The sequence below is a fragment of the Anguilla anguilla genome, chromosome 12, assembly GCF_013347855.1.
Source record: "Anguilla anguilla isolate fAngAng1 chromosome 12, fAngAng1.pri, whole genome shotgun sequence".
Classification (NCBI taxonomy): Eukaryota; Metazoa; Chordata; class Actinopteri; order Anguilliformes; family Anguillidae; genus Anguilla; species Anguilla anguilla.
Window position 1 is genome coordinate 22951929 of NC_049212.1, and position 26447 is coordinate 22978375.

General features: G+C 42.1%; 3 protein-coding genes across 7 annotated transcripts; 2 read left to right on the top strand and 1 right to left on the bottom strand.

The window, feature by feature from the left end:
* The first annotated feature begins 55 nt into the window (after positions 1-55).
* On the top strand, positions 56-10330 carry LOC118209442 (myotubularin-related protein 2-like). The gene is made up of 15 exons (XM_035384750.1): positions 56-325; positions 885-972; positions 1617-1680; positions 2554-2648; positions 2951-3055; positions 3384-3488; positions 3583-3666; positions 4254-4403; positions 5196-5384; positions 5638-5823; positions 6027-6233; positions 6788-6880; positions 7303-7416; positions 7731-7907; positions 8420-10330. The coding sequence occupies exons 1-15, from the start codon at positions 246-248 to the stop codon at positions 8573-8575; spliced, it is 1893 nt and encodes a 630-aa protein (XP_035240641.1). The 5' UTR covers positions 56-245; the 3' UTR covers positions 8576-10330.
* A 187-nt stretch (positions 10331-10517) lies between these two features.
* Positions 10518-17407, bottom strand: cep57 (centrosomal protein 57). 4 transcript variants are annotated; one of them, XM_035384753.1, is made up of 11 exons: positions 17142-17407; positions 16199-16358; positions 14605-14760; positions 14382-14503; positions 13845-13961; positions 13451-13528; positions 13159-13251; positions 12983-13063; positions 12425-12678; positions 11713-11857; positions 10518-11511 (listed from the first exon to the last, which is right to left on the bottom strand). In XM_035384753.1, the coding sequence occupies exons 1-11, from the start codon at positions 17193-17195 to the stop codon at positions 11305-11307; spliced, it is 1467 nt and encodes a 488-aa protein (XP_035240644.1). In that variant the 5' UTR covers positions 17196-17407; the 3' UTR covers positions 10518-11304. The 4 variants fall into 4 exon arrangements, with proteins under 4 accessions (XP_035240644.1, XP_035240643.1, XP_035240642.1 ...); XM_035384752.1 differs by having other exon boundaries at positions 12983-13060; positions 13159-13257; positions 17142-17406; XM_035384751.1 differs by having other exon boundaries at positions 13159-13257; positions 17142-17406.
* Positions 17408-17464: 57 nt separating this feature from the next.
* LOC118209445 (protein FAM76B) lies at positions 17465-26430 on the top strand. Of its 2 annotated transcripts, none has more exons than XM_035384756.1 (10): positions 17465-18317; positions 19277-19341; positions 19718-19772; positions 20067-20222; positions 21389-21579; positions 22139-22186; positions 22584-22661; positions 23144-23276; positions 23373-23474; positions 24696-26430. In XM_035384756.1, the coding sequence occupies exons 1-10, from the start codon at positions 18225-18227 to the stop codon at positions 24783-24785; spliced, it is 1011 nt and encodes a 336-aa protein (XP_035240647.1). In that variant the 5' UTR covers positions 17465-18224; the 3' UTR covers positions 24786-26430. The 2 variants fall into 2 exon arrangements, with proteins under 2 accessions (XP_035240647.1, XP_035240646.1); XM_035384755.1 differs by having other exon boundaries at positions 17469-18317; positions 23141-23276.
* The last annotated feature ends 17 nt before the right edge of the window (positions 26431-26447 follow it).

A 26447-nucleotide genomic window follows, 5' to 3' on the forward strand; every position in this document is an offset into this window, starting at 1 on the left:
CTGCACAGTTCTCCAGGATAAAAAACAAACCACACCCTTGATGTCCAGGGATTCTGGGAAAAGATGGCAGCGATATAATGTTGTCGGTGTCTCTTGCTATAAAGCTCTGCTTTTTGTCTGAAACATAACGGTTAGACTTACGTGTTATAATTGCTAGATTGCTGGTGCTCGCCATTCAACTCACTTTATCTGCCTGTATGTGAATTGAATATTAGAAGCAAAAAATCTACTATTGTTACTCGACAATGGAGAAGAGTATGAGCATCGAGAGTCTGCAGTCTAAACCGTCCTCATCCAGACAGCCAAGTTTGGATTCAGTGGCGAGGTGGGGGTCCTAGCAATCTAAATTAGATAGACTAGTGCTAAATTTTAAAATTGAAATTCAATATATCCAGACAGCCAGTTAGTCAGGCCCAGATGTTAGCAAGGCTGGATTACTGCACTGTCATAGTTTGACAGCAAGCCAACCAGCTAACGTTAGAAAGTAAAGGCAACGTTTTCTAACGCGTGTATGAAGTAACTTTTTGTTGTTATAATGGTAGTCTGTGAATTTCCGTTGCAGCTGTAGTTAGATAACGTTAGTTGTCCGGTCAATTCAACTACATATTATTTGGCTACATGGAATGACACTGCATAAAAACTAAAATTAATTTCAAGCAATGTCGTTCCCTTCGAGTTTTTCTATATTTTAAAATAATACGTATGTGTATGCCTACATTATGTAATTATTCTTAAATGTATTACAATGTATTATTATTGTTTAAGGTAAAATAATGGAAATTTAAAGTTGGAATTGCAAATATTCGTAGCCAGCCGGCTTGTAGGGGTGAACCTTTATTGGGACCGTGTGAAAATCTATTTTTTCCCCCTTTTTTTTATCACAGTTCTTCCACATCTCGGTCCGACCAGTCATCGCTACAAAAGCTCTCTGATGCAGTATCCAGCTCTGTAGAGATGTCCATGGAGCATCGGGTAAGCGGCTAAGATTAATTTGAATAGGGGTGCCCAACCCTGTTTCTTGTAGATATAGTGTTCTTTCATTTCAACCCTAGTTTGGCACGACTGATTCTACTAATTAACAGCTCAACACAATCTCTGGCTATTGAATGAGGGGTGCTTTGTTAACAGCTGGAGTAAAAACCTACAGGATGTTCTGATAAATCTCCAGGAAAAGGTGGGCAGTCCTGTTTTAGACAAATTGCACTGAATGCCATTTCTGCATTGGTTTACTTTGTTGAAATACGTTTTCTATGGGGTAAAATTAATTGGGATACAATGGTACTGTTTTGAAATACCTATGACTTTACTTACAGTAGTTTCCCTCAGTGAACCTCTTGTCTATCAAACGTAGTAACGAACTGCTTCTCAGTGGGGGTTGCCTTCATGACTGTTTTAAACTACTCAAATTTCAAAAATAGACCAAAGTGATTACGCTACTCGTATGCATTATAAATTACCCTCATGGGGCCAGCGTGGGGTCCAAGTGTAATAAACAATCTTTTTAACCTTGATTACATGTTGCGTCAGGGCCACTGTCTTATGCTGGTTTTGTCATGCTATTTGTAGTCCCAGATTTGTTGCATGCTTTATTAAATATCTGCGCCTTTTTACCCCAGGCACTTGGGAATTCAATTAAAGAGGAACCACAGTTTCTTCCAAACGAGTCGATACAAGACATGAGTAGGTCAAACACCTGCTTTATAATGTTTATTCCAGTGTTTAACCATAACCTTACCTCAAAAGTTATGAATTATGAAGTGAATTTAAATATGCTTCTCAAGGGATTTTAGTAACATAATCATTAGCCTACTAAATACAAAACTATGCCTTCTTTCAGCCACTTCATGCTTAATTTTATTTTAACTTATTGACCCCCCTTGAAATTGAGGCCGTGTCCGAATCTGCTCACTTGACTACTACTGAGCTTGCATGAAATCCCAGGATAATATACTTCTTATCAGGGTTTTGCTGAGTTTGTTCTTTATTTTGAACATGTAGTGTTTGGTTTCAATAATTATAGTGCTGACAAGGCAAAGCAATGTTATATTAATTTAGCAACTATTTTAGCCAAATTACATATTCATAAGTCCAAATTTACAATAGAAAATTTATTATCTTTGAAAATGACACCCAGCAATACATACAGACAATTTTAAATGTAAATGTATATGGCTGTTTGTTTCTATATTCTTGTGTATGTTCAATATGTGATAAAATGTGATTTTTTTTAAAAAGCAGCTTCACTGGCATTTTCCATCAACAACGTGAACATACGTGGAATGTCTTGGGGCACTTTAACAATAGTGCCTGAAAATAGTATGGAGGATTTTTTTGCATACTTCCTATAACGTACAAAAAAAAGTATGCTTTGTAGGCAGTACATACTTTGAGGACACTAGTTAGGAGGCTGATTCGGACACAGCCCCAGTGTATTGGTCTGGCTTGCCACATGACAGGAAGGTACCTCAGGTTATTTGACCACATTGTCTTAAATGAGAACATTTTAAAATAAAATACTGCCTAGTATGTTTAATTTTTCCATTTCCTTTGTAGATGAAGAGGTCACCTACATCTGCCCTTTTCTGGGTGCCATCAGGGGAACCTTGTTCGTGACCAATTATAGGCTGTTTTTCAAATGCACAGAAGGGGTAAGTTAGCAACGGGGTTCAGTTCAATTCCATTTACATTTATTCAGTTCAACAACTTCAATTAATAGAAAAATACCCAGAAAATGACGACATTTCTTATTCCATTAATTTAATTTAAATTTATTTTCTGAATTGAGTGAGTTGAAATGGAACGGATTCCCATCCCTGGTTAGCAGGTCTGTCTCCAATGATTTCAGTCATGAGGAAGAATTAATTTTGCACTTGTGGGTCAAATTCTGTCTTATGGTGCAAACTGAGTATAAGCACTTTTGTTAATAATCAAGAGCTGGCATGGTTCTTAGGATCCAGCGATAGTGTTGAATCTACCCCTTGGAGTGATCAGCCGGGTGGAGAAAATCGGAGGACCGTCAAACTGTGGGGAAGTGTCCTATGGACTTGTGTGCAAGGTAATGTGTTCATTCTTCAGGATACTTTGGTGAAGTGTACCCCATGTCATAAGAATACATTACCAAATACTGCATTATGTATGGATGTATGTTTTTGTGGCTATGGGTATTCATTTTATGAATGGATTAGTTTTTATATATAAGTAATATACTATACTGTCTTCCTGCTTACCATTATCTCCATATTATTTCCATTTATGAATCTGAACGATGCTGAGCTATCTTAGCTTTTTGCTTAAAGTTGATAACCCCCTGGAGTCTTGAATCCTCTGTAATCCCATTCCTTATCTTTTATTTGCATCATGTGACTAGTCCCCTTTTTTTTTAGGATGTACGGAATCTTCGGTTTGCACACAAAACACAAGAAGGCTCTCTCAAGAAGTCAATATTTGAGGTTGTAATGAAGTTTGCCTTTCCTGCCTCTAATGGCTTGGTAAGGTACTATCATTGTGTTCATTTTTCTGGTAATTTGAACTTAATTTTAATGTTTTTAATTGTAGCTTAACTTAAAGGCAGTTTGCTTCCAGGAAATGTTTGCCTTTCAATATGGGCTGACTTTCCCTGAGAGTGCGTGGAAGGTGTACGACCCTCTCACAGAATACAAGAGACAGGTCAGTGAACATCCTGTGGTGCCTGTCCTTCTGTCTCTCTTTCAATTAGCATTTCCTTTGGGAGCTTTTCTTGTCTCAATCTGAGGAAAATCTCAGGTGCTGAGGGACATGTCATAGAAAATCCTGTATTTATTATTTTAATTCCACCATATCCATAGACTGCCACATTAAGTTTCCTGACTTCTGTTAATTGTAAAATAACGTATTCCTAATCCTGACTTCATGCTAGTTGGCAATACAAATCGCTAATTAAGGTCACATCAATGAGAGGCTGATGGGTGCAGAAAAAAAAAATTATATCTGCACCAAAGGTACTTTATAAAATTCAGCCTGAATACTTTTGACTGATGGGTAAGTCTGGGTAACTAAAGTTGTCACAGTAACACTTGACTTAATCTTCTTGGGTGACTGGTAGGGAATTTGCAGCTCACAAATGTATATGCTGCAGGTACAAAATATTTTGATAGTAATAATGTCACAAGCAGTGTTTTCAGATTCACGATAACCCAATTGCACTGAATGTGACTTGCACGTTGAAAAGTTCTGAAAAATGAGTCCTTTCCTCTCTGTCCCTGTGACACTGGCAGGGCCTGCCTAACGAGAGCTGGAGAATAACGAAGGTGAACGACCGCTATGAGCTGTGTGACACCTACCCCGCTACCCTGGTGGTGCCTGTCACCGCTCCTGATGAAGAGCTCAGGAGAGTGGCAGCCTTCAGAGCCAAGGGCAGGATTCCTGTGAGTCTGCAGCAACAGCACGCCTCATTCATGAAACCTTTTTACTGTTCTTACTGCACTTTCACTCTTAACAATAGTTCCTATGAAAAACCATGCCGGAGTAGTCTTGAAAACTGCAAAGACCTTTTTTGTGCGTGTCCCAAGTGTATCGGGTGATGAATGCCAGCAGTTTGTAAAATAGATGCTTGTGCTTGTTCATGTTGATTAGCATAAGGAGACACCCTATCGCTCCCATAAAGGGCATGCTGACTTCAGGGTCATGTACAAACATCAGCCATTTGTCACTCTCTGCAAGTGTATCTGTACGGCCCCTAAAGATGCTCCCTTCATATTATCATCAATCATGTTTATAAATTAAGTGAATTATGTATGTTCCCAAAAAGGTTATCATAAACTAAATGTAAGATAAAAACTTGGTGTGGGGAAAAAGTAATAAAATAATTTCTTTGAAAAAACTAAAACTAACAAACCTGCTCTTAAAACTAACGTAATCTAAACAAATTGAAATCAAAACTGAAAACGAAAGAAAAATCAACACCAAAGAACAAATTCAGATAAGAACAGAAATGATGAATGCCAAAATGATTTGTGGAAAACATTGGTTGGCGATCAACGTTTCTTCCCCACACAACACAATTACCACCATCAGCCCAACAGAACTGCGCTTTACCTGTGGCTTTGCACCGAGCACCAAGCCTAGTCTGTCTAGTCGGTGCCGTTACACCCGCTCTGCAGAGGCTGCTCTTTGGGTAGTGAGGATGGGCAGTCGGGGTGACCCTGAGTGTCGCCCAGGTCCTGTCCTGGATCCACCCGGAGAGCCAGGCCACGGTGACCCGCTGCAGCCAGCCCATGGTGGGGGTCAACGGCAAACGCAGCAAGGACGACGAGAAGTACCTGCAGGCCATCATGGACGCCAACGCCCAGTCCCACAAGCTCTTCATCTTCGACGCGCGTCCCAGCGTCAACGCTGCGGCGAATAAGGCAAGGGCCCCCCTCCGGCTGGTATTTCAATCCTGATTCCTCCACTGTTACTCCCCTCCCCGTTTGCTTTCTTCTCACCAAATTACATGACTAATGGACAAAGCAGTATTCACATGAGTGTTCGAGAGGGAACTAGAGAGATGGTGAACCAAAATTGCGTCCTTACCGGTTTACCAAAAAGCCTTGGCTTATTTGTGCTTGTGGGTGTGTGTGTGTGCGCGCGTGTGTATATGTGTGCGTGTGTGTCCTGCAGATGAAAGGGGGTGGCTATGAGAGCGAGGATGCCTATCAGAACGCCGAGCTGGTGTTCCTTGACATCCACAACATCCACGTGATGCGGGAATCTCTGCGCAAGCTGAAGGAGGTGGTGTACCCCAACATTGAGGAGTCCCACTGGCTGTCCAAGCTGGAGTCCACCCACTGGCTGGAGCACATCAAGGTGAGAGAAAGAGGGGGGCGTGGAGGGGGCACGGGGCACCGAAACAGGGATGAAGGGAGCGATGGAGAGCTAATGCGAAATCCTCCATGGAGGGGTTTCCACAGGGCTTACAACCTTCACATCCCCGCTTTGGTTACACAGCTTGCCTGATCTCCCTGTGCTGTGACCTTTGTCCTTTGACCCCTTCCATCCGTGCCACGCAGCTGATCCTTGCGGGGGCGCTGCGCATCGCGGACAAGGTGGAGTCCGGGAAGACGTCTGTGGTGGTGCACTGCAGCGACGGCTGGGACCGCACGGCCCAGCTCACCTCTCTCTCCCTGCTGATGCTGGACTCCCACTACCGCAGCCTGCTCGGCTTCCAGCAGCTGGTGGAGAAGGAGTGGCTGAGCTTCGGGCACCGATTCCAGCTGGTACTCGCCTGCACCTCCCTGCTCTGTCTCTCACATACATACACTTACTTTTCAAAACTGGCCTTTACAGCTGCTGCTGCTGCTGCTGCAAGGGCTCTTTAATCTTAAGTTTTTAATCTTGTTTAATTTTTTTTACAATGATGTGAACAAAACACTTTACCCTCCCCCCCTACCATTCCTGCATTGAACTTTTGCATAGGACACCGATGGCTATTAATAGAAGTATCAGCCACTGTTTTCCATGACTTTGAAGTTGCCATAAGGTGACTTAATCAATCAGTGTCGACTTTCTCTCTAATGGTACTGTGACAGTTTGACATGAGTGACAAAGTCCTGCTGGGTTTATTTTTCTTTTTTAATGAACTGTTTTACACAGGGGACACCAGGAGATATGACTTCCTGTCCAAACAATAACTTTCAGATGATCACTTGAGGCAGAATGAGAATAGCGCGGTGACACTGTGGTCCTTTGTTATTATGGTTGACCGTTCTTGGTCTAACCCAAACTTTTTAACCTTCTCTCCCCCTTTAAACCTCACCTCCCGCTCGCGCAGAGAGTGGGTCATGGAGACAGGAACCACTCTGACGCAGACCGCTCGCCCGTCTTCCTGCAGTTCATCGACTGCGTGTGGCAGCTCACCCGACAGGTGAGGGCCGTCGCTGAAACCTTCCGGTCTCTAAACGCCGCAGTGTAACACAATGGTCAGGGAGGTGGGCTTGTGACTCCGAGCTTGTAGGTTAGGTTCTGCCATTGCGCCCTTGAGCAAGGTTCTTAACTTGAATTACTTCAATAAATATCCAGCTGTGCAAGTGGACTGTAATGTAAGCTGTGTAAGTTGCTCTGGATAAGAACTTAAGCTGAATGCTTAAAATTTAAATCTCTAAGGTACAATATTTTGTTAGGCACTGGTGCTATCTAATCTGTCCTGGATTTAGGGAAATTTTTTTAGAGTCTTATAAACCGCCTTGTCTAAAGTAGCACTAGAGAGGCTTTTGAATGCACTTTTTACAGAGATATGGTTGCTGTATGTTAGTCTTCAATTGTCAAGTATTTATTGTTTTTATTTAGTTTCCTTCAGCATTTGAATTCAATGAGTTCTTCCTGATCACCATTCTGGATCACCTGTACAGCTGCCTTTTTGGAACCTTCCTCTGCAACAGTGAGCAACAGAGAGAGAAGGAGGTGAGAGTGCCCCCTAGAGCCATAAACATTTATCATTTCTGTAACACACAAGTCCAGGGTTAGCATTTATATGGATGCCTCAAGCATGAGTCTACAAAGGGGCCACTAGGTTATTTGTTATTTGTGAGCACTTATTTTTGTTTTTACTGATTAACATATAAGGATGCTACAGATAATATGAATCCGTACCATCATCATACAGCACCATAGAGTACTCTCCCATGATGGTGCTCCTGTATGACTAATCTATAAAAAAGGCAGTCCACTTTGGATGTATGCTTAATCACCTGTTTTGTGTATCTGTTCTTTGCAAGGAGCTTCCAAAGAGGACTGCCTCTCTGTGGTCTTACATTAACAAGCAGCCAGAGGAGTTCACCAATCCCCTCTATGTGGACTACTCCAATCATGTGCTGTTCCCTGTGGTCAGCATGCGCCATCTAGAGCTGTGGGTGGGGTACTACATCCGTTGGAACCCTCGCATGAGGCCCCAGGTAAGTAGACCCGTTTACGTCACCTGTGTTCTGAATGAAACGTACAGAACTGTCATAAGATGCTCATTGACACTTTCTCATCCGCCTGAAGCGCATCTGTTGTTTTATGTGCTGTTTGTTTTGTCTGGATGCACAGTGGGTTTTTTCAAGCCTCACACATTTTTATTTGACCCATTGTGCCGGACTCCATTCCGGAGCAGCCATGCTGCACACGTGGTATTCTTAGTTCCGCAACTGTCAGATTGAATCGTTTTTGTTCCAGTTAATAAACAGGATCATCTTACCCCCCAGACATTTTAAGAGTACTTAGAATACGTAGCCATCAGCTGTATATAACCATTAGCTAAAAAATGGCTAATTAAGTAAGAGCGGAGGTTGGTGTAAAAGGGAGGCCCTGCTCTGTAGAGATGGTCTGCTTGTGCCCTGGTGCTGCTGGGATGATGTCATTGTAAGTCTCTTCTCTGTGACGTGGCTTGATGCTCGTTGTGTGTGTATTTCTGTCCCCCTCCCAGGAGCCGGTGCAGCAGCGCTATAAGGAGCTCCTGGCCGCGCGTGCGGAGCTACAGAGGAGAGTGGAGGACCTGCGGCGTGGGGCGGCCGGCCGCTCCGGTGCCGCCTCCGAGCGGCTCAGCTCCCCCACGAGCCCTGCCGCGCCCGTGCACTCCTGAACAGGGTGGCGCCATGTGCCGGACGTGCCGTTGGACATGTTTTTAGGGGACACCTTGATTTCACTGAAGGGAAACGCTGCAGAGGTGCATGCAACAGGACACGGCCCCTCAGCGCTGCCCTGACAGACCTGGGGTCCGCCTCACCTGCCTGGGCGATGGCAGACCCGAGGTTCTCAGCCAAAGACTCTCACTACACAGCCATATTTCACTCCCGTTACCTCCAGGAAGAGTGGGGCCCTATGCCCTACCTGCCCTCAGCTTTACTGTAATCACTCTAATCTCTCATTTGTTACTGTGGTGTAAACACACCACAGTAACAAATACTAAAATAACTTATGCACTGGATTATTCCAACATTGCTGGAAGCTTTAAAAAAAAAAAAAAAAAAGAAAGAATGAAAAAAAAGAAAACCAACTATAGCGTACCTAATTTATAGTCAGTAGGTTCGTTTTACTGACATTTACAAGTTAGCGGCAGCTCTGCTCAGGTAGGTGTAATTAACACACGCACCGCTCCAGTGGTCCGTTACAGTTGAAACTGCAAATTCCAGAACGCTTGCTACATGGCCAAATTTAGCTAAATATAATTTATTATTAGTTACATTGGAGCTGAAACTATGCTTCAGCATTGAGAACTTGAACTTACGATTATGCATTTGTAAGAGGGTGAAATTTGCTGTCCTGGCTGGACACACAGGGCTGGGCCAATTGGACTGAATACGTCAGTGTAAATGTACATTTTTTGGGCTATTTTGGGGGAAAAGGACACAAACTTTAGTGCCTTTTTACAAGTAGTCACAAAGCGCAGCCTGCTTCTGAAGCCTTGTTTGACGCCAGAGCACTTACAAGCTGTTTATTTATTAATACTTACAGCAAAATGAATGTTTACACTGTTTATCCATTTCAGTGATTGTCAAGTAACAAAATGTGTAGTTACTTGAATTTGCATTGAGTAACTAAACGGTTCCTACACGTAAAAAGGGGGGGGGGGGACCCATTTGTCTCGCATTTTGTGACTGCAAGATTGCTTACTGTATGTATTGAAAGTAGTCAGCTATTCTGAACACCAAATCCTTGATTTGTCTGAATCCCATGTAATGTATGCTTGAGTGACTGAATGTCACGGGGAACCTTTCAGAAGGTTGGAAAGGGGGATTGCATTTAGTGTTTTGCTTGCCTGAGTGCTGCCCAGGCGCAACCCAAATGGTTGGTGGATGGATTGGGAAGGCAGGCCATTTGGGGAAATTGGTTGTTTTCAGGTGAGTGAGTAGTTAAGATTCCACCTGTTTGCAAGATCTGAGATGGAAGTAATTGTCTCTGCTGCTAATTAACAGGATCTGTGAATGTGTTCATGCTAGCTGCATTTCAATTATTGTGAATTTATGCAACTGCCAATATCTTGAGCAACTTGCCTAACAGGAGCAGTCTTTACCTAATGGGAACAGTGTTAAAGTTAATTAATAACCATGGTCTGGTGTTCAATTCAGACAAGTGTGCTTAAAACAAAATAGTGGTAACTGGTCTAAATGCATGTTAAGGCATATGTGAACAGTTATAATTCACTATTTTTGGACCACACAGCTTTGCTACATCTGCCATTCATACTTAAGTAGATGCAAACTGCAAAATTTGGGCTCTTCAAATCGTGATTTTTGCTGTTGTGGCTACAAAATAAAATAGGTGATTGCATGTAGCACTACAATCCTGTGATACCGTGACTGGAAGATGTAAAAATAAATCAAAATAACTGATTTGACTGGACTTGTAGGTGCAACGTTCTGGACAGCAGCGATAAACGTCTCAATTTCAGACAATGACTACATAAGAGCTAATATTAGTATAAAAAACAGAACAATGGGAGTACCATTACACACACCTGGTTAAAACAGGACCACGTTGTTTCTATATTCTGTTTTGGTGATTAAACAGAGAGAGCAATGGTGTAAAAAATAAATACTTTATTGTAAAACATCAGAATTCCACAAACTATATATATGAAACCCCTGAAGTCAGTCCATGAAACGTCAGAGAAAAATGTGACTTCTACATTCTTCTTCAGTTACAACAAATAGTCAAGTTTTTTTTTTTTTTTTCCCCCACACTTTCAAATTTCTGAGCAGGAACTAGGAAGTGAAAGTAGGCCTGATCTCAGCCTTCGCTGCCACATTTCATCACAGTTGCTGAGTTCTGACACTTCCCATTTGCTCAGTCAGTTGGTTGTAAACTTCAGATTGTGGATTTGAGAAGCCCTCTTTCCACGGAGAACAATTTGTGATTGCTGAGGCACAAGTGGCTTGAAGGTTAACTTTAGATCTTCCAGAACTAAGCGAGCTTTCTCACGGTGATTCTGACCTTCCGTTCCTTTATAAACACAAGGTTAGGTTCCAGTACAATTAAAGAGCCCATAAACTCCTATTTAACTGGACGGACTTCAAGATGTGCAGCGTGTACTGACTCTGCTGTAGTGTCAAGAGACAAAAGCTGACGCCCCTCAATGTTTGTGCTTGCAGTCTCTACACTGCAAAAGTAAGAAGCTCCCTCTGGAGTTCCAAAACACCCTGTTTAGTGGTTCCAGCAGACCTAGGACCAGTTTTTGTGCCATGTTCACAGCATAATTAAACCCTTCCTGTGATTTTATGTTTAATGTCCATTGGCATGATGATGTCAAGACCACAGGGTAAAAATGATGCTGGTTCTACCAGAGTCTGTGACACACACACACACACACACTCAGTAGCTCCAGTTGATCTGGTCACTGCGCAGGGAGGTCTGAAGGCTCTGCATATCCCTCAGCAGCCTTAGGCTGTCTTTGCTCTTGTTCCCTGACTTCACCTTGATTGGTCCAGCCCCTCTACCTCGTGTGGTCACCGTAGTGATCACCTTCACCCTGCTGGGGTGCCCTTTCTGACCCTTCGACTCCTTTTTCAGCTTCTCCATCTGAGGGGAGCAGAGAATATTTCCATAGAAAAGGTCAACACTTCAGTCCTCTCATCTGGCAGTTGTCTGCAGAACAGTGATGCTGTGTGGCAGTCTTCACACATGCTGAAGGTACCAATGCCAGCAGGGTTTGAGACAAATGCACAATGTTATAAACTGAGTTGGAGAAGAGGAACACCTTCCTCCAGAGCACCAGCCTACCTGTGCTTGGTGCCGCCGCACCTTGGCGATCTGCTCCCCTTTGCCCTCCATTCGCTTCACCAAGCTCTCCAGCTCCTTTTCCAGGTGCTGCCGCAGACTGTCTGTCCGCGAGTCCTGAATCTGCTTTACCAGCTCCTGGTGCTCACTGTCAGAAACAGCAGGCCCGAAGGTCAGGGCCGAGTATAATACAAGTGAACACACACAAACTGTCTCTCGCTTTTTTGGTGTTTCAGCTTGTGTTGGTGGACCATTGGTACTGTCAGACTTAAGCTTTAGCTCTTGTTATTATGCTAACGTTAGCCATTAGCTATAAATAGCTAAGCAGGCAGCTCCCTAGCTTAGACGGCTAGCGGTTGTGTAGGCTTAGCTAGTTGAATATAACCAGTTGTTTAGCCAACAAAACGATCATGTAGGAATTACTCTGTGACAAAGTATCAATACAGCTGAAAATACATTTTATGTACTAGCATGTAAGCTCTGCCACAACCTGCAAAGTATCAGGCTGGTGAATAATAATAGTATAATAGGTGAATAAATAATGTAATTGAGATCAGATTTAAATCAGTCCCTTTTCACAGTAGGAAAGAAGTTTTGTAACCGGTATTGAAATAAAGAACCGGAACCAAAACCAAAAAATGCTGATTTATTGTATAAAATGCACTTGAATGATCTAGTCACTTGTATAAGAGCAGGGTGGGATGGGACCACTCACAAGCTCATGTGGCCGAACTCATCCTGCAGGGCCAGCAGAAGCTCTGACAGCTCCTCGCTGCAGGAAGAGGAAGAGGAGGAAGTGCTGCTAGACCGGGAGTCTGAAGCCTTCTTCCCATTGGTCGTCCGGGAGGACCTCCTGGCCAACGGTATGTCGCTGAGCACACGGTCGTTGCAGAACTGGGGGTTGTGCTGCTTCATGAGGTGCAGGACGTGCTGCACGTTGGCGCGGACCGAATGGCTCGTACTCGTGGACTAGAAAGGGTGAGTTTTATATTTATTGTACATTTTCTACATTTACAACAGGCTGTTAACACAGGCCATTCAGAATGATAAGCAGGAATGGAAATGGACATTTCATAATGTTTGAAAACGAAGTCGTCATTGTGGTTGATGGGGTTTTGTGCAGAAATTAAAAGGTTTGCATAGGGGGATAGTGACCTTCCCTTTACAATTTAGCAAACCATTTAATTTTCTTTGTCTACATCTTGTTGGCTCCCTTTTTCATTGCTTCCTTTGTCTGTTAGATAAATCTATTGCATAAATATCAGTGCCTTACCGTTCCTGCCACAAAGGGCACATCCCCTAGGCTCAGTCTGTAATGTGGCTGTGCATGTGAGTGACACTGCTGCAGTGGCTTCTGGGAGACAGGGGACATTTCACACGTCATCGTGGTGTAAAAGAGAATCGACTTAAACAAAACATTACGATTTCCCATCATGTCCCACACATTACCTTGACAGCACGTTTTTTCTTCTTATCTTTTGTGACCTTGGCTGAGGAGGGGGACACTGCCTGGAGGAGGATGCGATTGGCCTCTAGCCCTGTCTGTAACTTTAGAGGTGCCAGTGATTGCATAGTCACACAGTTCTCAGCAGAGCTTACTCGAGCAAACATAGAATGTGTGTGTGTACTCACTCTCCTTGGCTCACAATCATGGAGGTGAGCCACACTGTGCAGTGTGTTTAAAAAAAAAAAAAAAGAGTGAGACAAATGAGGGAGAAAGAGGGGGAGAAAAAACCTCTACCTGGGCAGCCTTGTCTTCAACCAGCTTCCTCTGATGCTCCTCCTCCTGCAGCTTCTGTTCCAGCTCTCTGATTTTACTCTGAACCACAGGAAAAGAAAAAAGAGGCAAAGTGAGCATGAGCCTGAGTGTTTATATAAACATGGTACGAATGGCAGGTGACTGATGAATTTGTAAAAAGGTTTCAACACCCTGACAGAACACTCCACTGCTTAGCCAACATCTTCACTCTTGAGCTATTCAATGTTTGAAATAATCAATATGCAGTTTGTTCTTCTGTTCTTTCTGCCTTGACATTTCCAAGGTGGTCATTGTGGAGTGAATCAATCCTTCAACGACAGCCCACAGGCGTAGGCAGAACTCTGGATCTGTAACTATAGCAACAACAACAACCTACCTCTGCTAGGTTCTGAGTCTCAGTGAGCTTCATGTACTCCTGTTCCAACATATCCAGCTTCTCAAACTTGGCCTGTACGTCTGCATGGTCATCTGATCTTTCCTTCTCTAGGGACGCCTGCAGGAGGGAACAAGAGACAATAGAGTACCTATAGACAAAGTGGCGAATGCCAATGTTACTACAGACTTCATATCTCTTACAGGCATACCAACACACCTTCTGTTGCATAGCAACGATTTATTCCACCCTACTGAGGCACTATATATTCAGGTAGAAAAATTATCTCTGTTCAATGTGCATAGTAATATAAGATTTTAATTAAAACATGTCCTCTATTGTTTTAAATATGTGCCAACAATTTTACAAAATAAGCTTCTCCAGTCTGGTATTTCACCAATGGAACTGCATTTTGGGGTTGTGGCTGATAATCATATTCAGTATTTTTGATGTATTAAACAATGTCATATTAAGTTTGTGTATATTAAATAATAACAAAGAGCACTGGCCAACATGCTCCTCTGGAATTTCCATAGCAACCTGTTGCTTCAGCACAGCCGTCCTCTCCGACTCGGCATTGCGCACCATCCTCCTCATATACTCCAGCTGCTTTTCCAGGAGGCTGCAGCGCGACTCAGCCGCAGCCAGCAGCGTGGCTAGTTCTGTGGGGGGAGGGAAGGGGGGTTTGGGGAGGCATGGAGGAGTCAGATAGAGGCATAGAGATGGTACAGCTCTGAGGGGCCTCTGGCAACAATTAATTCACCTTGGCTGTGTGTGCTGCCCTCCCTCTCATCCTCCAGGACGGCCTTGTGTCGGGTGGTTTCTTGGGTCAGGCGCTGCAGGTTCTCCTCTGCTTGCGACCGCTCCAGCTCCAGCCTGTGGATCTTCTCCTGCAAGTTCTTAAGCGCCGACAGAATGGCTGTGCAGTGCCATGCGCCAGATGATATATTAGCAACCAGTGCAACACCACATACTGCATTTCCCTGACTGTTGGGTGGTGAGTTTCTTTCAATAAATATACATATAGCACAAAGACTGCCTTCTGTCAATGATAATTTTTTTCCCCCTTAAAATATAAGAATCTCTGGAGAGTTATTGTTTACCATGTGACTTTGAGTTTTACAATGCTTCATATGAGAAGAGGGGAATATTCAAATATTTTACTTCTGCAGCCACACAGAAATTTGAATTATCAAATTTGCACATCCCTCCTCACCACTTCATGTATAATATACAATTACTCACAAAAATTTACATCGCTCTGACCTGGATAATTATTTTGCACAACCAGAAAAGAGCTGCAAACACCCGCCAACCTGCAGGACTACAAATGGCTTAAGCAGCCACAAGGTGCAGCGGCTTCTAATTACTTCAAAAAACAATAACTCTAATGCAGCAGAAGTAATGGTGTTTCCATGTTCTTTTTAAATAAAGTAAAACCCTCAGGACACAGGCATCTCACCATACGCCATGTAATATGAATGGGATGGCCTCCTCATTAATTATAGCTGTCTTTGAGCATTGTTTCCTTCAGAAGGGAGAATTAATAATTCAGGAGTATGTAACCACAAAATGATATTTTAATTAAATCCTAACACAATTTGACCATGCTGAGTCCAGTCAGTCAGATGAAATGGTGGCAACGATGCAATTTCCACAGGTAAATGGAATCCACAAACCTACACTAGATATAGGCCTATCACAAGATGAATCCTTTCCCTCACCAATGTGTTTGTGTGTGGTACACAGCATGTTCAACACACTGTATAACTTAAGCTGCCCAGCACTGTATTCAATATTGATCTCAGTAACTATGGAGAGCACTGACATTAGGTGTAATCCTCCATCTATGAATCAAGCATACATTTATTCCAAGCCAGGTGTGCAGAAAGCATGCATTTCTAGTTTTCTAAAATAGAGCAAACAAGCATTGGCTACTAAAAAAAAATACAGTTCACCACACTGCTCACAATAGCATCCAGAGCAGTGGTTGCTGTAGGAGGCTGATCTTTTTCTGGAATTCATTCCAACAGCTTTTAATTAATCAAGAAAACCCACCATGACTGATCTGAGCATCCATCTAAACCTATTGATGAGCTAATTAATGACAGACCATGTGTGGTCTCTATTAAATATTTTAAAGTGGTCTCATGAACATGTGAACCACTGATGTAAGCAACAGATGAGTGTATTGAGCCAGGGTAATGGGTAGAAACAAAAACCTAGATGTGCACCAGCTTTTCAGGAATGGAACCCCTGGTCTAGAAATATCATTCAAACTGATATACAGTCATGCCTGGCTTCTAGCCTTCAGTATGAAAGAAGCAGACCAGTTAAATGGGTGAGACTGCCCGCACCTGCAGTGTTGCTCTCTGGAAATGCCTTTACATGCTTGTTGAGGGACCGTCGGGGAATGTTTGCGTTGATAAAAGGCCGGTCCGTGGGGTACTCGGCAAAGGAGGGCAGGGAGACGCTGTCTGACATAACGTATCCACGAGAGTGCCCAGTCCGATGATCCTACAGGGACAAGAGGAAATTAATGCACGAGTGAACCCAGTCAGAACACCTTCACAAGGCGTAAAATTAACGTCACACATATATACACACAATACATTTACATTGCACATCGAAAAAAAAAACCCGACTCAAACGCACTTAATTGTATTTACTATGGAATTTTACTAGCAGCAAGTTTTTTCTAATTCTGCACCCTCACCTAAGCAAGTTAAAGGTTATATGATGCTATTAAATGAGTTGCGGTAATTAGCTAGTCACCTACCGTATTAGTTAAACAGTCCGGTAAGAAGCTGATTGTTTAATACCCGAAAGCATTTGTTTGCAAACTCAGAGTGCTAAGAATGCAACACTTGAAAAATCAACTGTGTATAAACTCAGTGGTCGTTGCCCTACTGCGCGCTTCCCAGAATCCTTGCATATATGGCAGGAAGTAGCTGAACTCTAAAGCGCGATCAGTTTTCGAATTTTAGCTAGCTAAATGATGTACAACGGGCACCCATCACATAAACTAGGTAAGTTAGCGTTATACTCCTATAACAAGCCAACACCGGCAAGGTGCCAGATAGCTGTTACACGGTTGATTTTATTGCAAACTTGCTAGTAACAATGTCCAATTGCTCGGTATGCAGTGGCATTGCCTCGGGAAAATGTTACAGCATTCGTAATTGCGAGGGTGAAACACTGATACAGGTTAGCTAGCAGTTTGTTGATAGTGGCTAGCCACAACACTTAGAAATTAAGAAGCCTGTTTGTCTTTCAGTGTGAGTTAGCTAAGCAACATACCATTTCACTTGTATTCCTGGGCGCAGATGATGGTGTTTTAGATGTTGTCTCCATCAAACTGGAATGTATTGGTTGCTTATGATTTATTTACAAACGCCCTCATAGCATATCTGTTAAAAACAGTTGCCAGCCTTGTCAGACCGAACTTACCTATTACGCGAAACACAGGAACGCAAAACACAACCGCGGCGCGTAAAAGTGCTACGCAATTGAATTGCGTCAGAGTATTGGAGGGTGTGGCATACGTTCAGAAATGAGTTGATGCTCTCAACAAGAGAGAATAGCGCTGGTAATTATTTTAAAAATTTAGACGCGGAACTCATTGTATCATGCTCAGTATAGATTATTTGAACCATCTAGCTAGATAACGGATGTTCGCGACCTCACACTAATGTCAGAAGGTTAATGTGCCATTTTCCATTTCATGCTTTCATTAATTTAGCTCTTCGCTTAAATTGTTTGTATGTATTGGCAAACGATTAACGCGAATTAACCCTAACCCTAGCGATGACGTTGTACAGTAGTGTGTTTCACACGTTACAGTGGTTATAAAGCAGGACCATTAGTTTATGGTGGAGTCATTTTTTAGCTTTTTATCAAACAGCGTCGTTTTATCCACCGAACGCTCTGCGCATTGGCCTTTAACTCATCATGTGATTTGTCCCAAATTAACCAGTCAGAGAGAGGGGTGCGCAGGTATATTTGATGAGGGGAAAAAACGCCCTGTAAATTCCCGCCCATTGGCAGTCAGTGATGGTTGGTTGGTTCTCGGGTTCTTCCTTTGTAGTTGTTGGTCGCATCCGGTCCGAATGATGACGCGAAAACCAAAGAAAGAAAAAAAGGAAAAAAGCAAAGAAAAAAGAAAAAGCGGAGTAGAGCTTAAACTCCTTTTAACCTTTGTAGAATTGGATGCATTTTATAGGTATAGGTAATCGACATTTCAAAGCAATGCGTTTATATAGCTAGGCATATTCACATGATAAATATTAGAAACAACTGCATTTTTATTTGTAATAGACATATAAAGCTAACAAGCTAGCTAGTTAGATTGCTAGCTAGCTACATTTTCCTTTTTGTTTCTTGATGAGAATGGCAACAACAGCTCTGTACGCGTGTACGAAGTGTAACCAACGGTATCCGTTTGAAGAGCTTTCACAGGGACAGCAGTTGTGCAAGGTTTGAATATTGCTCTTCTGTCACCCACGTCCCATTAGCTTGCTAGCTAATGTTAATGTGGGGAAAATCGTGCAGAGGTTATGGGCAAGGGATTCACACGCTGAGTGACTACACCGGACTTGTTTCTCCTATTGCATTATACCACCAGCAGCTTATATTTACCCTCATTATAGAAATTGGTTTGTACACATCATTGGCTGTGGGCAAAAATGACTAACGTGGACTGTCGCGAAAGAAAAACACAGTGTACCCTTCATTTGTTTTCCTTAACAAAACGCGGAGGGAAGCTGACTATCTACTTGGAATATATATTCTTGCAAATACTACCAGCGTTTGATTTTTCTATTATTCAAGTCGTGTGGAATAGTAGGGGGATAGTTAACAATTTTATCGTTAGATCGAGTTATGTACAATTTCTATGTTCGAAGAAATGCTAGTTAACGTAGTTAGCTTATTCGGTATTTACATGTTTGAACAACTGCTTAATGGTAACTGGCTGTAGCTGGTGCCGGGTACACGTGTGTTGGCATGTTTGTAAGCGAGCCATGTAAATTCATAACCATAAATTGGTTTGTGTAGTTCTAGGCAACGGTGTAGCTTGTGATTTGAGCAAATCCAAGCTTAACTTGCTGGAAAATCTGATCAGTGAATCCGGCCTGTGAGCAATTTATAATGTAGCTAATAAATGCCAAATGTCTGCTAAACGTGACAATTTCATTTTCTCAATGATTCTAATATTAACATTATGTCTTGGATGTATCTGTTATGTGCATGGCTAGTAGTACAATTTTCACTTTGTGGCTTGTAGGTAATGCAAATCAAACTTGTGAATTGAAAATGGCTTATGTGAAGTTGAGTATCATGTGAAGTATAAGTAAAGCTGGCCTATGCAATGTATGCGTTCTCTTTCAGTGTTACTGCAATGACATTTTGCTTTAATTTTATTTCATGTTAAATAGGAGTGTCGGATAGCTCATCCGATTGTGAAATGCACATTCTGTCGGTCGGAGTTCCAGCAAGAAAGGTTAGTGGTGACAAAGAGAGATGGCATGCACAAGTAAATGAACGAATTCTGCGCAAAATAATGAAGCATAACCAGCCTGATGAAAATACAAAATCCTGCTGTGCCTATTTGCTATAGATTGGCATTTGGATCCACCAGAAAAAAAACACTTTTTTGTATAAGACTTATTGTTTTCAACCTTGGCTATTCATTCAGTATTTAACATTCTGATTCAGAATTTAAATTGCATGATGGTGTTTTAAGATCTACGATTGAAATGTAGCTTAAGTGCTTTTTAATGATGTGTTCTGTTTAGTTTTGCTACATAGTGTCTGCTAAGTTCTATTTTTTATGGAATGTTCTAAACCAAGGTTTTCTTTTCTCTCTAAAAAAACAGCAAAACAAACACTATTTGCAAAAAGTGTGCCCAAAATGTCAAACAGTTTGGAACGGTAAGTCTGAGTTTGGTAATTTTCTAATAAAACTATTTCGAAGATTGTCAATGTGTAAAGTGAAGAATTGTTTTCAGAATCAAAAAGCATGTCAGAACACATTTAGTCTTTATGAGACTCTGTTTCAGCTGGCAGCCAGAACAAAGCAGATTTGGCAACCTGAGTCAACTTTTTACTTTGTCAGTTTTGAAATCAAGTTTCTCATATGGTGTTACCTTGCTTTTAGTTCACATCCAGTAGATGTTGGCTGTCTTGACTAACGCGTAGCCATCATCCATTCTTTTTCCTATATAGCCAAAACCTTGTCAGTACTGTAACATCATTGCTGCCTTCATTGGGACGAAATGTCAGCGCTGCACAAACTCAGAGAAGAAGTACGGCCCCCCACAGACATGCGAGCAGTGCAAGCAGCAGTGCGCCTTCGACCGCAAGGAGGAGGGCCGAAGAAAGGTACTGGACATGAAGATGAGAATGATGATGATAATTATAATAGAGTGATGATACATGATAAATGTCACATTTCTTATACCTTCTGTGAGTGGTTTGCAGATCTGACCGTCGCATTTGCTTAAAGATGCATGTTAAATGGTTGTCTGGTGCTGTAATAGATGTGCAAAGATTGTCTGTCTGCACATCATAAGAGCCTGCTTGGTAACTTCACAGTAGAAAATCTGCTGCCATTTTGTACATACCAGTGTGCTGGGAGATCTGTACAAATATGGGTGTTTAAATGACTCAGTTGGCACTTGTTAAAATTACTCAGAAGGGTTTAATAGCTTAAGCTGCCATCTGCTGCTTAGTCAGTGCTGTCAAATTCTCCAATAGATTAACCCACTCATAACTCAAAACTGTCATAACTAGTATAATTTAACATGAAACCAGAGTGTTTCTCAGACCAATATGCCACACATTCATCAGTCCAGACCTTTTCCCACCTGTCTCACAGTCCTATCAAGGTGGTACTGGTGTTTCATTTTGTAAGTATTTGAATGGAGTATATCAGAGCCAGCTCAGGGATTTTGTTGGCTTAGTGAAGTACTTGTAGAACCAGCTGACACGTTACGTGCTGTGTACCATTTGCAAGGGTGTAAGTTTAGACAGTATGTGTCTCTCTGGGATGTGCTAAGATGGGGCTTTTTGTGCGGCCTTTTGCTTTGTTCTTGGTCGAGTGTGGGTATGTTAATGATGTGTCCGCGCACCCGAAGGTACATTTTTATATTGACATAGCTCAGGAGTTAAGACCGATTGTCTGGCAGTCGGAGGGTTGCCAGTTCAAACCCCACCCTGGGCATGTCGAAGTGTCCTTGAGCAAGACGCCTAACTCCTAACCCCTAACTGCTCTGGTGAATGAGAGGCATCAATTGTAAAGCGCTTTGGATAAAAGCTCTATATAAATGCAGTCCATTTACCATTTACCATATCAGTATTTTGACAGCCTGAGCTGGTGCTGTCATGTGCTTGCATAGAATCTTGATGCAGCAGGTTCTTTAGGGGAGTAATGACAGTCTGTGTGCATCTGCCATGCAGTGCTGGCAGTTTATCTGTACCTGGGAGTAAAGCTTTGGCCCCTTGCACTGGTTACTCATAGTGCACTTGTGCAATGTCCTGTGCGTCAGGTGGACGGGAAGCTGCTCTGCTGGCTGTGCACACTGTCGTATCGGCGCGTCCTTCAGAAAACCAAGGAACAGAGGAAAGGCCTCGGCTCCTCCCACTCCAACTCTTCATCTCTGAACGAGAAGGAGCATCACCCCAGACACCACCACCATCATCATCACCACCACCAGCGACACAGCAGCTCACACCACAAGTACGATATTTCACTTCACTTTCCTTTGATCCAGGATAAATGTGATGCACAGTACTAAGCATATTCCTGACAGATGTCTGTGGCGTTTGAGTGTTCAATGGGCTTAAAATTATCAAGGACTTTTCGATAGACTTCTGCTTTTCAAACAAAGTGTTTAATAACGTTTTAGGTTCCAAAGTTTCAGCAGGGTTAATTGAAATGTATGTTGTATTTTGGAATGCTCTTGTATTTTGTGGGTCCTAAGTCCTGAAACTGCAGCCACCAAGGACAGAAGCTTTTTGTGTGGGCTGTTTTCATAGTGACTTCTGAATGTCTCTATGTGGTTGGTTTCAGAGAAGTGGCCCCATATTTTTGACCACCATGATTTATGTGTAAACATGAACCTCTGGTTTCATGGGCCTTGAATGAGTTGTGAAATTTTGAAGATGTTCATGGCAGTCCTGCTTTCCCCACATTGCCTTTTGGTAAATAGGTGTGGTCTTCTACACTTGAGGGAGTGGTATAAGGAAGAGAGGCCGCCCTGCTCGCGTTTGTGTAATGTTTGTCTTGTTCACTGCAGATTGAGCAGCCTCAGCCCTGAGCAGGACCAGGGAGCTTGGAAGCAGAGGTAAGAGGCTGGTGTGCTCCCTTTTTTGCATTGATGCAGTTCTATTCCTTTTACCCACAATGCTCAGCTTGTTCGCAGTAGAAATCGGGTGTTGGCTCTTTGATTTCATTTAGTTCACGACCCTTTTCAAACCAGAGCTGACGGCAGCTTTGCTTTCAGTTTGAGTGATAGTGGGTGTTACTTGTTCAGAACCCAAGACAAATAGGCTGTTTGTTTCAATCTTGATTCTGTAATACTGTTTATATCTTTTAAAATGTCCTCCAGTAAGTCATGTCACTGCATTAGAAAGTCTTGTGTAGATTATACGCCCATGAGTTGAATGAGTTGATATTAGTGATCCTTTTTCAAAAGTATAGAAGCCTGTACCTCAAACTGGGTCTTCTTTCTCCTCCTTCAGCCATAAATCCTCCTCAATTCAGAACGAGACTCCAAAGAAGAAACCAAAACTTGAGACAAAGCCATCAAACGGAGACAGGTATGCACGATGCATTGTCAGAACGGGTGTTGGAGAAGAGCTTGTGGAGCAAGCAAACTGCGGCATTGCTTGCAAGATGTTTTCATCATACTCTTAATTCTGCCATGGTTGGGGAGTGTTCAATAACACCTTTTGTGTACTTTTCAGTTGGTTCATTTAAAAATTAAATTTGACTTCAGAATTACACTTATCTTAGTATGTTTGTCAAGATGAATATCACTGTATTCAGAATTACGCTTATTGTAGCATGTTTCAAAAGATGAATATCACTGTATTCCAAAGTGGACTTAGGTACTGTATGCCATTAAATGGAATTATATTGCTATGTTATTGAACATTATCTTTTAATTGAATTTTTTGAAGCTGATGAGTTTTGAGTGGTAAGCCAAGGGCTCCCACAGGGATCAAACAGGGTGCTTTGATGTGTGCTTGCATGTAAGAATACTAATGTAAAGACCTGCCACCCTGTTTCTCAACAGCAGTTCCATCAATCAGTCAATGGACTCGGGAGGAACAGACAACTTCATCCTGATCAGCCAGTTGAAGGAGGAAGTGATGTCACTGAAGAGACTGCTGCAGCAGCGAGATCAAACAATACTGGAAAAGGAGAGAAAGGTACTGGGGCATGTCTGTGGGCAGACCTGAAACCAGTTAACAGTGCATTCGTCACAAATGTTGGACAAATGTGTGTGTGTCTTCTCCCCTCTCCAGCTTACAGAGCTGAAAGCTGATTTCCAGTACCAGGAGTCCAATATGAGGGCCAAAATGAACAACATGGAGAAGGCTCACAAAGAAGCCATGGAGCAGCAGCAGGTGTGGTCTGACGCTCTCTAATGTTTTGTGAGATTGGTGAACGTGGGGCAGTGGTCTTTGTTCGTTCCTTCAAAGAGAATCTTTAAACATCTTTCAGATACTTTTTCTCTAAACCATTGTATTGGTGTAAAATATGCACATTTCTGTGCATACAATACAGCTCATTACCTGTGTTATTTTAATACAGCCCTCTTTACTCATCTATAGCACAGGTGTGAATAATTTTGGACGTTACAGTAGCCTGTGGTTTATGACTCAGTTTTCACTGCTTTCTGGCCAAAATTATTATTTTTCTTTTAGTTAATTTGCTCAATTAAAAAAAAAGGGATATAAGGACAATAATAAGTAGTATACAGTACATGGAGATGCAGGAAATAAAATAGGCCATTTTAAAGGGGAAGTGAAACAAACGGTCATGTGACTCCATTTGCTTTTTTCCTTAGATATGCCCCTGCATTCAAATCTGAAATTGTCTTGTATTTGCTAGAAAAGTGAAACTTATTAAATGTCACGAACTGTCTCTGACGAGACCGCAACTGCTGTGCTTCTGGCTGGCTGCTCTGAAATGGCAATGCACCTGTGGGACAGGGCAACGGGTCAGTGGAGGAGGGAGTCTTTGATGAATGTGGACAATTTTGGTCTTCAAACAATCGCCCCCCGTCCACAGCCACAGGTGGACGGCCATTGCACAACAGCCAACCAGCAGCACAGTAGTTGAGGTTTTGTGAGTGATATTTTGTGACATTTAATACGTTCTTTTTTTGGTAATACTCATTTGAGCATCCCGAGGCAATACAAAAGTACCGTCACGAGTCCTCATTGAGCTCATTGAAAGTCAGTTGTTTTGCAGTAGTAATACGCTGAGCAGCCGAGATGAATCAACAGAGTGATGTCACTAGATTTTTCCAAAATGGTGGTGCCCTAGTGCTAGTAGCTGTTAAAAAAGTGAACTTCATTTTTCTAGCCAATACAGGTCAATTTCAGATTTGAATGCATAAGCCATATCCTATTTAAGGTAAAAAGTAAATAAACCTTCACATCCCGTTTAAAATAACATTTGGATCTTTTTTCCTGAAATCGTATGCCTACAAATTGCCATTTCTCTCAGGCTTGAATGAAGTGACAGCTTAAGTGTTGTGAAACGAGCGTTTTCTTTCAGTAAAATGACCTGTTGATGATATTGGTTGCGAGTTGCTCTTTTTTATTTTTAAACCTCTGCAGGCGAAAAACCGAGAGCTGATGAAGCAGGTGGCAGCTCTCTCTAAAGGAAAGAAGTTTGACAGGGCGGGAAGCGCACTGCTGCCCTCTTGAGGGCACCACTGGGGTGACCCCCCAGTACGGAGTTCAGCGGGTTCACTGTTCCCCACTGTGAAAGCCTGAGTTGATCTCTTTCAATCCTCTTTCCCCCCACTTTTCTCATTCATTTCAGATTTTACCCAGTTTTCTCATTCAGGATCACAGATTAATGATTAACGTTGTTCCCACCCTCAAACACAACACAAACATGCCTTCATGTATACGCAGAGAATGCACTCGTTTGTGAGGGCCCTGTGGACCAAGAAACACTATGGCAATAAAACCAAACTCGCACAACTGAGTAACTTGAAGTGTGACTAACAACTTCTCATGTTGAGTTGCCTTCATTTCAATATGCAGTTATACATTTTTGTATTTATTGGATTATTCATTGAGTGCTATCACTAAATGTCAAATAATTTTCTATACTACTGCCAACAGAAACATTTAGTTGATTGCATTTAAACTGCCTATAGAATTTCTTTTGTTTGTTAAGCAATCAACCTGTGAACTGTAAATATGTTGCAGGTTTGAACACTTTTTCCGCATGTAAGGAAAGATCCTGGGTTTTCACAACTGAAATGCAAGGAAACTGATGCGCATTTTGCATGTTGATGGCCCTTTTCAGCCATTTTCCAGTATTTTATATTTGATTTTTATTTTGTAATTTATTCAGACTTTTTCACGTGATGCAAAACCTCAATGAGGATTGTTAACATCCTGTTTATATTTTTAAAGTGAGTTTTAATGTATAATCATGTATATGAAATGTATATGTATGCAGCATAGAGCCAAAATGGCGGCTTTTCCCTTGGGATGCAGGTATGAAGATTCCCCTCTTGTGGCTGGATCAGTGCAGTTACGTGAGAGTGCAGCCATCTTCGATGGGCCCCCATTCTCTCGGTCTCCATTAAAGAGGATAAGCCAATTTAATGTTTGGTCAAACCAGAAGAAAAGTAATCTTCCCTGGATTTGAACATCCAGGTCTGAGTTTTCTGTCTTCGGGGCCACAGAGTCCCAATCATGCAAACTATTTTCTTCTGGTTTCACATGACAAACAGACGTACCTTTACTGGACCCATAAACGTACTGGCATTCCTGGTGTGGTGGATTGATGAGAGAAGGGGATTGTGGAGAAACAATCAAACCCTTTCTTTAAGTGTCGAACCACCAAGCTAATTAAGCTCACACTATTCTTAGGAAATGGACTATTAAATCTTTTTTTTTTTTCAACTATTATTTTTGTAATGTACTTTATAACTTGAATTCTCCCAGCAGCCCTTCTCTGTGCGAGAGCTGGGCTGTGGCGTTTGCTGTGACACTTGTGGAAAGAATTGTACTATTGCATGACTCACAGCTGGGAGGGGCAGTGTGCTCTCATGTACTGTATTGTACTTTTAGATTTCATAAAAAAACAGTGTAAAGATGTCACTTTTAAACAGTGAAGGCCTTTGTGTATTTAAAACTTGTAACTTGTATTGGTTTCTAGTAAGTATATGTAAGGCAATTAATATATGTAGAATATGCTTTTAAAAACATGTCTATTTCACTTTTTACATCTTGGACAGAGCAGGAAAACTGTACCAGAACAGGTACAAGTTCACTTTTGTACTCTTTTTCAAACCCAATGTTTCAGAAATATTAAATCTTAAAACACCGACTCCTTCTCTTTAAGTC

What these genes read in the sequence shown, in the direction of transcription:
- LOC118209442 (XM_035384750.1), top strand. Translation starts at nt 246, where the DNA reads ATGGAGAAGAGTATGAGCATCGAGAGTCTGCAGTCTAAACCGTCCTCA. An exon ending in CCTATGGACTTGTGTGCAAG is followed by an intron (nt 3,056 to 3,383) that starts GTAATGTGTTCA and finishes CTTTTTTTTTAG; the next exon opens with GATGTACGGAATCTTCGGTT. An exon ending in ACTGGCTGGAGCACATCAAG is followed by an intron (nt 5,824 to 6,026) that starts GTGAGAGAAAGA and finishes CGTGCCACGCAG; the next exon opens with CTGATCCTTGCGGGGGCGCT.
- cep57 (XM_035384751.1), bottom strand. Translation starts at nt 17,195, where the DNA reads ATGGAGACAACATCTAAAACACCATCATCTGCGCCCAGGAATACAAGT. An exon ending in CCAGGAATACAAGTGAAATG is followed by an intron (nt 16,359 to 17,141) that starts GTATGTTGCTTA and finishes TTGTCCCTGTAG; the next exon opens with GATCATCGGACTGGGCACTC. An exon ending in TTGAAGACAAGGCTGCCCAG is followed by an intron (nt 13,258 to 13,450) that starts GTAGAGGTTTTT and finishes GCACCTCTAAAG; the next exon opens with TTACAGACAGGGCTAGAGGC.
- LOC118209445 (XM_035384755.1), top strand. Translation starts at nt 18,225, where the DNA reads ATGAGAATGGCAACAACAGCTCTGTACGCGTGTACGAAGTGTAACCAA. An exon ending in TCGGAGTTCCAGCAAGAAAG is followed by an intron (nt 19,342 to 19,717) that starts GTTAGTGGTGAC and finishes CTAAAAAAACAG; the next exon opens with CAAAACAAACACTATTTGCA. An exon ending in AGGAGGAGGGCCGAAGAAAG is followed by an intron (nt 20,223 to 21,388) that starts GTACTGGACATG and finishes CCTGTGCGTCAG; the next exon opens with GTGGACGGGAAGCTGCTCTG.